Genomic DNA, 15,883 nt, shown 5'->3' on the forward strand with positions numbered 1-15,883 from the left:
TTGATAGCCCATATAGGACACATGCGCTTTTTTATGAGGGCAGTTAGTCACTATGTTTAACCTCTCGTACCTTTCTTGCCAGACTACATCAGCTGTCCATAATTTGCCAAAGTGGCAGTCAGTCGTGGAGAACATCACAGAAAAGGGGAATAGGTAGCTCATTCCCGACCAACATGGTCAGAGGCTGATCCGTAAGGTATTTGAAAAAGACGATATTCAGATAACAAATGATCGTGTTTGACGCCCCCTTCTTCCCTCTCACGTACCCACGCGCGCTTCCCGCCCCCTTCTCTTGCCTCTCGCGCCCTCTCTCGTGAGTTCTCTGTCAGTCAGCTCTCCTTTGGCAGGGAAACGATTGAAAGTGACACGGAATGATAGTTCTGTTCTCGTCGACATTTTTCAGACGTTAGAGAGACAAACTGTATGCAACACACGTGTTACCACAACAATTTGAGTCTTCTCTTGGCTGCTCAGTCACAGGCGTATTTGATGCTTTATCCGTGTTCCAGTTTGTGACGATTCGAGTGAGACTCAGAGGACACTGAGCTTTGCTCAAACGGACTAGTTAAATGCTGTAACGCTGCGGAGAAAGGACAGAGTAAACCACCGGCTTCGTGCTTGGTTGCTGAAGACGTGTGCTTCGCGAGAAAGTCCTGCTTCGTTCTCTCTCTCTATCTCTCTCTCTCTTCCTCCCTCTCTTCCTTTCACCACCCTCAGATATTATCAGAGACACATGCTGTCTGTCCTCTGCTATCTCTTTTCTCTTGGACACGCTCTTTCACCCACGCTCCTTCACAGCGCCTAGTTCAGAGAAGTGTCAGCCAGCGTCAAAGTCAGCCGATTTGAGCCTGCCGCGGAGCAGCAAGAAACCCAGCCCTGGATTCAATACTTTTGATCAATGGACAGAGTCCTCTCAACGGCCAGTCGAGGTACAGGCACGCCATAAACAGTAAGTTCCCTCAAGTTTTTATTCCCCTCTCCCACTTCTGCTGGGCTTAAGAGGTTTAATGTTTTCATGGGATGTGTGGGATACAACACAAACACAAACATTAGCCTTTTCATACTGCATTGCGCAGACTTCACTATCTTCAAAGTGTGCATTTCTTTGGCTATGTAATCCGGAACAGTGGCTCATATCTTAAAGCCATACAATTGCCATACAAGCAATGCCATAGATAAATAATCGGTTGTAGGTCAGTTCACCAGGCGAGGATGTATTGACCTTGCAATGTAGAAGGTGTACGGCAATTGGATACATTTATGAAAGTCTGCCGTATCACAACCAACATATAAACATCAAATTAGTTTAAACTATTTTAGCGCAGGCTAGAAGTCCATTTGTTGTGAAAGCTTGTTTTGAGACAGTGGTGGACATACGTGTGGACATATTGTCTGATTAATATAGCATTATATGCATTCATCAACGACATCAAGTTAAATCTTTGGGTCACAAATATGAAGTCTTAACTGCATTGTAGCCCAATTGCCAACATCAAAGAAGTTTAATCAGAACTCCAACTTTAATCGAAGAGAAGCTTGTTAAATATGCCTGGCTTATACATTATAATTATAATTATTATTATGAATATTATTATGATTATTATTAGTATTATTATTATTATCATCATCATCATTATGTTATTAATAGCTAATAGCCTATTACTAAATGTTAAACGGTTTTGTGACTAAAATATTAGCTTACTAATCGACAAGTTGTTGTTTGTTTTACAACTATATTTCTACTATGGATGCTGTCCTTGCTATATAAACTCATTTTTATAAATGATTATTCAAAATGTGTTTGTTTACCCCTTCCGGCAGCTGTGGACGAAATGGCAATTGTAAACTCCAAAAGTCAGCATTCGCACCCACATAAATTACTGAAGATTGTGGGTGACATTTTTTGTCTTTGCATACCATGCAAACAGAAACTGATGAGGACAACAGGCTATTGTTGACCTCACGACTCATAAGGCAGTCTTGAATTTAACTTGTGGCCTAATACTGGGCCTAAATATGTCCAGGTCCATGGAAAGTTCAGGTCACGCGTTATTCCAGTGTCTGTTAGATTTACGGGACACACGTAATACTGCTTGTTTTCAATATATGTGTAGCCTGCTGGCCTTTACTGGCATTAGGCACCTGGCTTAAGGATAGATTATTTGGTTGATATTTTCTCAATAGCTTATTAGCTGCAGTAGCGCAAAGTAAAATGTAACGTTTCGGGCTCTTACGGCTGTGTATTTGTCTGCCACCTCTGTTTCTTAGCTCGCACTGTGCAGTGATAGACCTCGTTTACGTGTAAGTTTGCAGCACCTGAGAAATTATTTCACGGGGCTCCCACTTTTATTTCTAGTTTTATTTTTAGTCACACCAAAGGCTTGATAATTGATGTTGGTGCTACTTTGCGTGGTTTTAGAAATCACTTCAGAAAGACCCCCCCCCCTCCCCCTCTCTCCCTCTCGCTCTCGATGTGTGCGTGTATGTATGTGCATGTTTGTGTTCGTAGGAAAACTTTAATGACAGTGTCCTAGTGTTGGGTTTATTTATTGCCCCAGTCTCTAAATGTCACTGATTTCCAAGAGATTAAACCCTCCACCTTTTCATAATGTTGCAACACCTGGGGAAGGGTGAATGTTACATGAAATTGTGTCGTTGTGTCCATGCCAGCCTATTCTATCTGTTTTCTTTTCAATCAATTATTGATGCGTATTTCCAAAGTGGCTGAGGGCGAGTTAGGATTTAACACTCCCGTTTGTTGCTTTTCTTTTAACCCCTGTGTTTTCATAGACATAACGGGGTTTAAACTCAACTACGCTCCTGTCAGTGGTAATGCTAGCCACCCATGTTTAGAAGTTTGGTTAATTGAAAAGCTAGGGTTGGTAGAAAAATGTAAAAAACAACAACATTTAAATATTTTTTTTTTATTAAGAAACAATACTCTGATAATTAATAGCCCACTCGTATTGCTGTCTCTTTTGTCACATATATTCAAATGGGTATGTTATTAGCCTATACTTATTAAATATTATTAAAGCCAACGCCAAGGCCAAGTGAACCTGCATTTTGGTTTATGAAATAAATGGTTCGTTCAGCACTAGTCAGGACATATTACCTACAGATCGTAGGCCTACAACATGAAAAGAAAAATGCATGAGTTTACAAAGGCTGATGTTTTGACGTTTTTCTGTTCAACAACTTCCTCGATGGACCACATATCTGTGCTGTGAATATGTCTGAAGTTAACGGACAACACTTCAGAATCATATTCAGAAGGAAAAGATTCCCGTGACAGTAAGACCTTCTCCACACAGAGACAATAAAAAAATGACGGTGAGCATTGACAGAGTGCACAATTATGCAGGCCTATACTTTTGTCTGCTTTGGATTTCTTTGGTCAAATATCGGCCACCTGAGTATTTTTTTCATTAGCAAATCACTTGTTCTTTGCAGATCACAACTGATTCCTAAATGGCAGTTCTATATCAAAGCAAAATTGATGGCTATTTGCGTTTGTATCCTATATTATTTGAAATTTTGCCAACTTTGCCAAGGTAATGACTTTGGCGTCAGGGAAAGGATCCCGAGGTAGTGATGCCTATGTAGAACTGGGGGATGTGTGTTTTTTTTTAGTAAATGAGACAATTATTGAAGTCATGACGTACCCCACAACAGAAAGTTAAGATTAACCAAAAGAAAACACAGCCCTACCATTGTCAAAAGTAATACCGAGGGTAGAAGATGTAGCGAAATACTACCAAGACCATGGCCCGGTTTCTTATAAAAATCTAAACTCACAAGTAAATACGTAAATTAAAAAAGGAAAAACATATGTCCCGTGCAGATTATTTGGTATTAAGTTACATGTGAGATTTTTCCCTTTTAGTTCAGGCTTCAGTTTGTGTATACAATAAACGTTTACAGAAGTAAATTGCATTTGAGTCGCTATAGCAAAAGTGTTCTTGAAAAAGGGATGCTGGTTGTTTTGTTGCCATCACAGACTGGACTGAAATTCTTTTTACCCTTCTAAAATATGTCATCATGGTGTACTTTAAAGTCACATTAATGTGTCCATTATTCATTTGTGTATACTTGGCACCAGTTTATTGAACGTGTTTTGCCAAGCTTAAAGGAAAACGAATTCGTTTCAGCAGAAAGAGAGTGTGTGAGTGAGAGAGAGAGAGAGAGAGAGAGAGACAGAGAGAGGGAGGAAGGAAGAGTGGAGAGAGAGAGAGAGAAAGAGAGAGAGAGAATGCTTCCAGTAACATTTGACTTCATATTTAGATTTGGCATCCTGGTGCGTCTTCTCGGGATTTCTGTGGAATTGATCTTGCGCTCACAGGAGCATAACAAAATAGATAAAATCCCGTCATTATTCACGGTGCTTTTTCAGCTACTCGCATTTCGACTGGCATCCTCGTGAATAAACCGTGAGCTCTTCTGGAAGTCTGTATTTAACTGTCGTTGACCCAAAGTTAACCAGACTGTCTCCGCAAAAGTTGCTGCACCGCTGTATTCAATTATCTCGGATATCTCAGGCCATGTTGAGTCGGTCTGAAAAGCCGAGGGAACGGTTCAGTTCCACACTCTTAGCTGCCCTATGGTTTGGCACCTACATCACATTATGTGTGCAGAAAAAAAGGGTTCCTTTTCAAAACGTTGGATCCATGCAGCTGATGTTAAAAAAGCATATGAACTCAGTAATATTAAGAGTCTGCACATTCATAAACATTGCTTGGCTCTTAGAGGCTGAAGTCATTTTAATTTACAAAGTTTAGTTTGTAAATCTCTCTGACTATCTCTGTAAACTATAAACTCTGTTAACTATCTGTCATTCTTTCCCCCATTGTCATTGTGTTTCTCCTACAACAATTTTAATGATGAATCCTCAGGAGACATAATCCACAATTTAGGCCAAAGATCAACAGGGGTTTCAAAAAAAATTGTTTATGCCATACTCCTTCAAGTAATTACTCTCCTCCTCTTCTCTTTCTTTCTTTCTTTCTTTCTTTCTTTCTTTCTTTCTTTCTTTCTTTCTTTCTACTCTTGTGCTTCTGTTACTCTCCCTCTATGTTCTCCTTCCTTTCCTCTCTTCTTTGCGCCCCCATGAGAATAGACCTATCTCTGCCTGGAGATTATGGGTGTGTCTGCCTGCAAAAATTAGTCAAAGTACTCTGAAGGTCTAAATAGCCCAAAGCAAAATCAATGAATGCTTAGAAAAGCCTTTAATGTGACAAGACTAGACCCTTGAATTTTAACATACATGTTATTTTCACTACTGTTATCCCTGGTGCCATTAAAATCTACATATATCTTTTTTATATGTGTCTTGTAGAGCATACAAATAAGAAAATCAAGTGACCCTTTGAGGTGTCACTTCATAGTGTATAACTGAAATTGAGGGAGGACCCAACTTTTGAACAGACTAATTTGTTAATATAAATTTAGAAGATAAAAGGCTTATTCAGGTAGACGTTCCTTTGTGTAAAGCTAATGTTGTTTTGGCCGAATTATTTTGTCTACAAACCAAGTGCGCCAACAATTTTATTTGCTACACATATCTCCTCTATGTCATTCCTATCTCTCTCTATATCCTCATTGATTGACTTTATGCAAGCTCAAGTTTGCAGTGTGCTGCATTGAATTATTTGTTTCTTGTTTTGTGGCAGTGCTGTAGATCTTGGTTAAACAGATATTTGCAGAAGGAGCTTAGCATACCGAACACATCCACACTACGCTTTACAGACCACATTGTCTCACAAATGCTATGTTTGCATAGCTATGTACGTTGACTGCACGCATATTAGTGTGTGTGTGTGTGTGTGTGTGTGTGCGTGTGCGTGCGTGCCTGTGCGTGCATGTATGTGTGTGTGTGTGTGTGTCACTATGCGTTTTACGGGGCTGTTTGGTGAACTTGGCTTCCATGTGTGACAACTGGGAGAGCCATTCCTCTGAGTCAGTGTGTGGTCTTTGGGAAGTGTCAGAGCACTAAGCATGTGCTGTGGTTAGCCTGTGCGTGCGTGTTTGTGTGTGTGTGTCCATGTGTGTGTGTGTGTGTGTGTGTGTGTGTGCATGTATGTGTGTGTGAGTGAGTGTGTGTGTTCTTGTGTGTGTGTGTGTGTGTGTGTGTGTGTGTGTGTGTGTGCATGCATACATGCAAGCGTATGTGTGCTGCATCCATGTGTATGTGTGTGTGTGTGCGACTGAGAGGCAGTGTAATAAAGTCCTGCTGTGAACTCTTTATCTTATTATCAAATGAGATGTTTATGAGTGAGCTAAACGTGTTCTCCAGAAGGCCCAGGGCCTCCTCTGCCTGTCCCCACCTCTGCTTCACTGTCACTCAGGGACATTGCACATTCACATACACTCGCTCTATCTTCCCCTATCTGCTGGCTTCTCCCTCTATCTCCTTCTTTCTGTCTCTCCCCCCTCTCCCTTTCTCTCTCCTCTCCTCTTCTCCTCTTCTCTCTCTCTCTCTCTCTCTCTGTCTTTCCCTTCACCTTTTATTGATTATTCTCCGTTTATATAGTTCGCCTCTATATGGAAGCGCACAGTGACGTTTTCCAAGTCACTAAAACAAACATACAGTATATGCAAATTAAATATGTGCTCATGCCATTTTACACCTATAACATATATGTGCATGTGTTAGTGTGTGTGTGTGTGTGTGTGTGTGTGTGTGTGTGGGTGTGTGTGTGCCATTGCACATCTGGGCAAGTGTATGTGTTTGTGTTCCTCTTGTTATTCTGCTGTGTCTGCAAATATTCGTGTGTGTGTGTTTGCAAAAATTTTTGGAATTATTTTTTCAAGCACATGTTTCTGAGTTTTTTCCCCACATATATTGGTGAGTGTTGGAGGGAACAAATGTCCCTTCGACTGCACAGCCATTTAGTGGTTCTTTGCGTTCGTATGAGTGGTCTCATATAGAGCCTACCTGTGTAGGAATTGACACTCCTATCACTGTCGTCTCCTCTGCACACCTGCATGATGGCGTCATCGCGTGACCCTGCGTCTGCTCTGCTCATCTCCTATCACCTTTATTAGCCAGCGCCATCGAGTCTCGCCTGTGTCAGAGCTTTAATGGCCCCTGTTGTAAATGAGTGTTTAACACCGCAAAGGCCTGCTTTGCCCCAGCCGTTAAGCTGTGCGCAACCATTCTCGTTCTCATCTGCCCTGCGGTAATAAAATAGGTCTTAAGCATCGTCTGCAGGCAGCGCTACTACCTCCTGTCCCAGCGTTTGCATAAAATTTGTGTACGGTGAGCCGGGGAGTTGGACACCGAGAAGGAGGAATGGAGGAGAGCAGCAGGAGTGGAAGTGAGCGTGACCCTCGGACAGGTTCTCAAACGTTTCAAATGTTTCCTCGGTTTCGTCGTTTGTCTGTGTGTTCGCTCCTGCTCGCGTTTGAGTCGGTTGCATTGTGTCGTGTCTGTCTTTCTCGTGCAGGCTTTTTGAGTGTAATTCTTGGTCTTCTGTTTGTCTGTGTTTTTATTATTACTCATTCCTCTACATGCTTCTGTCCCTGTCCCTGTTGAGCTGAAAACTTGACATGTTTTTTCCTCCCTACATCTCTTTTGCTCTCTCTCTCTCTCACTCTCTTTCTCTCTCTCTCCCTCCCTCTCTCTCTCAATATATATTTTGTTCTACTCAAATACTCTTGTGTACGATAGTCCATTTCAGTGTTCAATTTACTATGTGCATCACAACAAGCCTACTGTTGACAAAGAAAGCTAGATATGCTGTACAGCTGCTGTAGATTGGCAAATAGATGGATATACAGATAAATAGATAACTTCAAAGATAAGATGATAGAAAGATATGTGTGTGTGTGTGTGTGTGTGTGTGTGTGTGTGTGTGTGTGTGTGTGTGTGTGTGTGTGTGTAGAGTGTGTGTGTGTGTGAGTGTGTGTGTGTGTGTGTGTGTGTGTACCGGTATGTGTGTATTTGTGTGTGTGTGTGTGAGAGAGAGAGAGAGAGAGAGAGAGAAAGAGAGAGAGAGAAAGAGAGAGAGAGAGAGAGTGCAAACAGATCAGTTGCTCTGTGTGGCGGTGTGGTCACAGTCCTGTGGAAAGTGAATTCTCAGAGGGCTGCAGGCCTGTCCCACCCCCTGGTCTGGATTAACTCATGCTACACTAATCATAACAGTTCTTACCAAAGAGTTTGATTGTGAGGCTGCTCGCCTTGCAGTACAAATCATGATGGAGTGGGCCATTCTGTTTGGCTTGCGTGTGGCGCGGTATCGCAGATATTAGACAGTCAGAGCTCTGTTCTCTAGTCAGCAACGCTCTCCCAGGTCATTATGTAAATGTCCTTCCAGGAAAGTCGGTCGGAGGTAGGTCGGAGGTCTCTGTGTGATTTTGATGGTATGGCCGCGTGAAATAATCAAGATTGCCCTTTCATTTAGTGTTGCGCATCCTAATACTCCTATGAGTCATTTTCTCATATTGAAATAGTTGATAGGCCAGCTTTTTATCTTCCCTATCTGTTAACCCACGCCACAATACTTCCAATTATTTATGCCATTATCTGAGCTTGATAACCTTCACTACCTGTTTTATCTGCGTCGTCAAATGCATCGGTCTGATATCAAGCTGTTAAAGTCACCCGCTTGATCCCAGCAGTTGCTCAACACAGTCCTTTTATGGAGGCCCATCCATGTGAAGAAAGAAGGCCAATTAGATGCTTCTGTCAATGGATAATGATGGGATTGTCCCAGATGGTTTGAGTCATATATGCATAAATAATGCATTTTTATATGCACACATGAAATTAATCTATGAAGTGTGAATGTGGGTGCTCGTTTTTTAGCTGGTGGATGACTCAATTGAGCACGTCCCAATGACATGAAAGTCATGAAAATTAGATATCGAAACCTCAAGATGTTCCCAAGATAAAAAAGATTGGTGGTATAGAGTGCCAAAATGGCCCATCTCGTCCAAACCACAAGTGATGCCTTTGTCACCATTTATAGTTTGCTCTTGATGTCATTGATCCACCAATCCAGCTGGTTGGCAATGCGTAGATCTCCTTTAAAATGATCATCAAGATGTTTTCTCAGATGTTTTTAGATATGAGGAGAATGATAAATTCTTATCTTGAATGGCTCATCGGTGCGGTTGCCTGTAATGGCTAATTTGCGCTTGTTAACCTTTCATGGTCTGCTTGAAAGTTGCTGAATAAAGCTAATGTTCTCGTCTCTCTTTTTTCATCCGGATTATGAAACCCCTTTTTCATCTCTTTGGCCCCTCAGAGTGGTTGCTCCTTTGGATGCACAACTAATGCAAGGTCAAACCAGGGTGTTCAATGAGGATTTAAAGTATCATTTTGGCTTCAGAATTGCAGTACATTTTCATGTCATTCTCCTGACACCACCCTCTGCCTTCCCAGAGAAAATATAATTTACAAAACGTAATAATAAAAGAGGCTGAGAGTACATATAACATATTGCTCAAGTTAGGTCATGTTTAAATGACTACTGCTAAGTAGTACCACTGATCACGAAACTGCTGAAAATCAGAGGATCTGCGGTGAAGCAAGTATTAGTAACTGATGTCTTTAGGATTCTCACTGGAACTTAATTTCTTGGCATCCTTTCACTTGTACAGATTCAATTTGATGTAGCTTATCTGGATGCTGTGTATAAATAAACAGAACATAGCCTGCGGCTTCAATATTATACAGCATAACACATTCAGCATGCACAATTTTTTTTCAGAGCAACAATTAACAAGACAGCATAACTGAAGTTGTTTTTTCTTAATGCAAGCAAAATGTTCTGTAGATTCTCTCAAAGATGTCCAATATGTGTCTATTGCCAGGAATCTTATTCTTGCTCCTTCCGTCCAGATGTATGTCTCCTTAGTCCTTACAGTCTAAAAAATCTAATTTATGTAAATTCTACTTTTCCCCCCTTTAAACAATTCATGTAGTCTGGGTTAAATATGTGTTATTGATTTATTTAATATTTTTTTGCCATACACATATATGCAAACTATAGACTAGCATCATTAATCTATGGATTGCTACTGTTATCAACCTGATGACTAATGTGTCTATAAAGTTAGCATAGAGTATGATTGATTATCTCAGTATCAGTTTGCTGTAATTAAAATACATAGAAACTGCTGTTCATGCTGACTCGGCAGTACACATTTAAACAAGTAAATTTGGCAGTATAATAACAGTAGACAACTAAAACATCTGTTTTTAATCCAAAGGTTGGAGGCTATCAGTAAAAGTAAAATTACCAAAACTGGTACAGACGGTATTGGTCCTGTGTGTGTGTGTGTGTGTGTGTGTCTGTCTGTCTGTGTGTGTGTGTGTGTGTGTGTGTGTGTGTGTGTGTGTGTGTGTGTGTGTTTGTATTCAGAGACTTGAAGAGGGTATATTGCAGGAACTAGTTTTATCTCCTCAGTCAAATATTTGCGGCGGCAGGAGTAGAGTGGCTATGATGGGTTTTGGGTGGGTGGGTGGGATCGTGAGGTGTGGTGGTGTGGTGTGGTGGTGTGAGGTGTGGTGGTGTGGTGGTGTGAGGTGTGATAGTGTGGTGGTGTGGTGGTGAGGAGGGCAGCAGTGCTCATGTGGGGAGACGGTCTGGTGATCAGTGGCACCATCAGACACAGGTCAGGCTGGGACCTGTGCAGATGAGGGGCAGAAGGAAACACAGAGACACTGAGTCGCTGACTCTGAGTCTGATTAGCATGGTAAACCGAGGGAGAGAAAGACAGGCAGATAGAGAGGGGGGTGGAGAGAGGGAGAAGAGAGAGAGAGAAAGAAAGAGAGAGAGAGAGAGAAACAGATACAGAGAGATAAAGGAGGGGGGTTTAAGTATTTAACTCGTTTGATCTCTAATGCCTTCTTGTTTTGGCCACTTTCTGCCGCTCTTTGCAGTTGGGAGTTGTAATGTCCCACTCCGTATGTTTTTAAGAGCCTGTTTGTGTTCAACTAATCAGTCAATCCCACAATGAAATTCCACTGCTCAAAACACAGCTGAACTCACTGAATACTTCTCAGTGGGGTTTCTCAGTGGCCTGGGGCAAGTAGAAGAGGATGTCGGGGAAGTTTGGTTGGCAAGTTGGTCAGTTTTCCCGCCAGTCAACCATCACGAGTCAGCTCAGATCACCTGTGATGCTAACTGGTTGAAGCATGTGAGGCTACTAAAATAAAGAAGGAGCTTATTACAGTGTAATAAATTAGCAGTTTTGTGACTTTTCGTCCCAGTGGAAAAATGCTACGTTGGACACTGCTTCTCAGAATGTGAGATGCGTGGTGTCCTGGAACGCAGATGCGTGGTGTCCTGGAACGCAGAATTATGTGAAAAGTGAATAACCTCTGCATGTATATGGGGCATCATGGACAGATCCAACGTTGCAGTGCTTTCTGTAAATTCGGGGTAATCTGAGACACTTCTGCACCCTCACCCTCTATGGTCAGCGAGTGGAATTCTCAACTTGTGTGTACCACTCCTCACCTGTGGCTGTCAGTCTGTGAATCATCCCATCCCATGAGTCACAAGACTGTCCACTACACAGCATCAACCTCCACTGTCAGCTCACAAAGATGTATGTATGAAGCACGAACCAGACAAAAAAAAAAAAATCCCCCAGCATTTGAATACACTACTACTCATAGTACTCTTTCCACTTGTGGATCAAACTAGTTCAGCTCAACTCAATTCTGCACAGTATGTTTCGCTGTCCTAAGGCTAATCTTTGTGAATGGGAATGCCAGACAGGCTCTTGTTGAGAAGGACCTTGGAGAGGCTAGTGTTTAAACCACTGGGCTGTGTAGTTTATGTTGGCCTGGCATGTTTAATAGACGTCATTAATGGTATACTGTATACATATATGAGTGTGTTATTGTAATCATGTACTTGTGTTGTTCTGGAGGGTTGTCAACACTCCCGTCCAATTAAACCGACCAAAAGCCCCACGCTCCCCTCCGTCTGTGGTTCACTGTTCTCACTATTTGGGTTTAAATCCTTCTCTCTCCCTCTTTCTCTCTTTCTCTCCCACTCGGTCTCTCTCTCTCTTTCCCTCTTTCTTTCTCTCTTGCTCTCCCTTTCTCTCTCTCTCTTTGTATGTCTCTCTCTTTTCGTTTAAGTGTTTGTGAAAAACAAAACAGTTCAACTTACATTTTGACAGCTATTGTAAACAGCTGTTTAAATATGTATTGGTTTTGTTAATTTTGCCGTTAGGCACATTATTTCTTTGTGGTTTCTCTGTTGTTTTGTTCGTCTTCTTATATTTATTTCTCATTTCTACTTGGGCAATGAAAAGAAATTGGCTGTATTAAAAAAAATAATAAAATAAATTTGACTACGTGGGTGCAGGTAAAACCCATATTCCTTGGACAAAGAACATCAATTCTCTCCCCTCATTGGCTGTAGTTATTGATTGTCCTTCTCTTTATTGCTTGGCTCTCTTTTTTCTGTGCTCATTTTCTCTCTTCATCTTGGGTCACTTTGCCTCTTTCATACATCCTGGGAGTCATACGTTACATAAATATGTTTGGTCTCTCGGAGGGGGTTGTAGTACGGCCTCACTTGATACTTGGCAGAGCCTTCTCACATTACCTGGCACGGATTCTGACGGGCATTACCAATATTAAAGGTTTGGCTGGAAAACAGGAGGCGTCCTCTCGAAACACTGGACACTGGCCTAATAAAGCACTTTGCCCCTGAGTAAACACACATGCACATGCACATGCACACGCACACACACACACACACACACACACACACACACACACACACACACACACACACACACACACACACACATACACACACACACACAAACACACACACACACACACGCTCTTTCACTTACATACATATATACACATATGCAGACGCACACATGCAGACACACACAGAGCAAGAGAGAGAGAGAGAGAGAGAGAGAGAGAGAGAGAGGAAGCCATAGAAAAAAAATGATGCATACAGATGGTGCCAGTCCAGGCCTCAGAATGAAAGCACATATTCCGCAGTGTATATTTTACCACCACTACATAACTGGCACAGATGTCTGTGTGCCATTTTGTTAGTATTTTGATATGCCATGCCTTGCCAAGCCACTCCCCCCCCAATCTAGTTTACATTCCCCACAGACAGTGAGGCAGAACGATGCTCGGAGGCTCCCTGTTTGTTGATGCCATTGATAAGCCCCTCCATCTTAATACAGTTGATGGCTAATGGACGGCTGCCTCGTACACATGCTTAACCCAGCATAAGATGTGAAAGAATGGCCTTAGATTTAACTATGTTCGCCATTTTTTACGTTTTGATAACTTTTTGGGTAATGGTAATGTTTATTTGATGGGTCAACTTATGCAATTACAAGAATCGGACCATGAAATGCACTAATATGTATGTAATGTAATATTAACTGAATTCTGCATACAGTCATATGTCTAAGAGTCTGGGTTCAAATGAAGCATGATACATGTTTGGTGAATTTAAAAGGGTAAAGAGACATTATTTGGATCTGTGTATTTTGAAGGTGTAGAAACTTCTTCTCTTCTTTGTAGCAATATAGATATCAGAAAAAAATATGACTGTCTCTTCCCTTGTCCTTCTGCAGACCCCTATCCTCTGGCTGGAGTGCCCCCTGGAGTGTGGAGGGGGATGGAGCGCGGCAGCGAGAGTCCCTGCCTGCGGGACAGTCCTGAGCGGAGGGGGGGCAGCAGCCCTGACCTCAGCGGCCCCCCGCCAGTGAAGATGGGGCGCCTGGAGCTCAACGGGAGCCCCACAGGGCCCCGTAGCCGCCACAACGGCGCCTCCCAAAGGCCTCTTGGAGGTAGGGCACGCTGCCCATCCAACTCACTCACACATGCACAGACATCTAACCCTGTGGTTTATCTACATACATAGTGTAGTTAGAATTTACATAGGCTTTACATAGGTTGTCAAATAGCTGAAATGGTAACATGAGAGAAACATCCCCATATGGCAAGTGATTGGCAGGTGTCTCTCCATATCAAATAATGTTTTCAGTTTTACAGACTGAAACGGCAGTAGGGGTTCAGTTAGAATGCTTCATATGTGTTTGCATTCCAATTCTGTTATATGTCATTGTCACTATGTAAGGGATAATGTAAAGAATGCCGGTCATTATTGGGGAAAATAAGTCCCGACAGGGCGAACCGGACCCCGACACGCCAGTGGAGGGGTCTTGCTTCGCCCTGAAGGGACTTATTTTCCCAATAATGACCGGCGTTCTATACATTATCCCGCTTATTATACGGCTACTTGCCAAAACGTAAAAATAAACTCCACGATATGTCTCTTTACATTTATTTATTACCGTTTTGTTGTGGCTTTTGCTGAGAAACAAATAGTTCACAAAACACACTGAACTTGAATCAAACGTTCTTTAGAACACAGCTGATCAACCGTCTGCCTTCACTTTTTGATCCGTTGCCATTGACAACAGTATTATTTAGAGGTCCTTTATAAAACAGTCCTTTAACAGTATTATTTAGAGGTCCATTATAAAATAATGACCGGTAGAACTTTGGGAAATCCCATTCAAGTCAATGGAGCGTTCTACCTGCATTGTGAAGAGCCGTATAATAGAGGGAGATAATAGTATGATTATTAAACTAGATGTACCGCAGAGCGGTACAAAATATGACCGCCGCCCAGTCCAGCACATTTTTTTCCACAAAAATAAATCACGCTGAAAGGCCTATATATGATTCTAACTGTCTCACTAAATTGCATTATCCACACTCAATTCTCACTGGTATCTGCTAGACAACAAGTACAAAAACATGATTAGTTCATAGATGTAAAATTCACATGTAAAATTCATCTTATACAACCCCACCTCCATCTTGCCTGTTCATAATTCTGAGAAATTCTTGAATTGTGTGCATGTGTGCATGTACATGTTTATGTTATGTGTGTGTGTGTGTGTGTGTGTGTGTGTGTGTGTGTGTGTGTGTGTGTGTGTGTGTGTGTGCGTGCGTGCTTGTGTGTGTGCCTGCGTATGTGCCTGTGCATGCATGCGTACATATGTCTACTGTGTGAGTATGTGTCATACGTATGATTACTGTGAATGTATGTGTGTGCGTGTGTATCTGTTTGTGCACATGTGTGCACATGAAATGGGTTAACGTGACCCCTGGAGGCAAACATACGGGAAAAAATGGTCATCCTAGGCCCTACAGTTCTCAAGATATTCACAGAGAACTGTGTCTGCCCTACCCTCCTTTCGGGGGGGGGGGGGGGGGGGTGGGGGGTGGGTGTCCAGTCTAGCGGGGGGGCTACAGATCAAAGCGAAAAATGACGGTTCCATGCTATCCATGTGGGGTTACATGCCCACCAAGTTTCGTGTACCCCGGTCTTTCAGTGTCCCGGGAATCCTTGTTGGTGTACGTCACTAAATGTACACATAAATTATTTTATTGTAAGGCCCCCCATGAACGAAAGTACACAAAACTTGGCATGCATTCGGAGGGTGTCATAATGATCCTACACTTTTAATTTCGTGCAATTTAGACCTTGTCAGCCAGAGATATTGTGATGAAAACACCTCATTTTTTGCTTTTTAATTTTTAACTAGGTGGTGCTATACATGAAATAAGTGGTAATGGGATGGGTTGACATGCCCCCTTAAGACCAACATACATAAAAAAGGTGGACCTCCTAGGCCCTAGGGTTCTCGAGATATTCACAGAAAACTGTCTCCGGCCACCTACAGGCCAGTTGGTGTATAGTAACATAAATTAATTTATTGTGTGGCCCCCCATGAACGGAATTCCACAAAACTTGGCGTGCATACAGAGGGTGTCATAATGATCCTACACTTCCAATTTTGTGCAGTTTTGACTATGTTAGGTCACAGATACCTGCGATTACAACACCTCATTTTTACTTTT

The 15,883-nt window shown here is 42.1% G+C and overlaps 1 protein-coding gene across 6 annotated transcripts in view; it reads left to right on the forward strand.

Annotated features, from left to right (window-relative positions):
• Window positions 1-321: 321 nt before the first annotated feature.
• satb2 (SATB homeobox 2) overlaps window positions 322-15,883 on the forward strand; it is a 47,615-nt gene continuing 32,053 nt past the window's right edge. For 3 of the 6 annotated variants that reach the window (XM_042079483.1, XM_042079493.1, XM_042079506.1), the window contains exons 1-2: window positions 323-949; window positions 13,582-13,797. In XM_042079483.1, coding sequence (XP_041935417.1) covers window positions 13,626-13,797 — 172 coding nt within the window. In that variant the 5' untranslated portion in view covers window positions 323-949; window positions 13,582-13,625. Of the gene's footprint in view, window positions 950-13,581; window positions 13,798-15,883 lie in introns of all 6 variants that reach the window. The other 3 variants (XM_042079465.1, XM_042079473.1, XM_042079498.1) reach the window with 2 other exon arrangements.

The sequence above is a fragment of the Alosa sapidissima genome, chromosome 2 (assembly GCF_018492685.1).
Source record: "Alosa sapidissima isolate fAloSap1 chromosome 2, fAloSap1.pri, whole genome shotgun sequence".
Classification (NCBI taxonomy): domain Eukaryota; kingdom Metazoa; phylum Chordata; class Actinopteri; order Clupeiformes; family Clupeidae; genus Alosa; species Alosa sapidissima.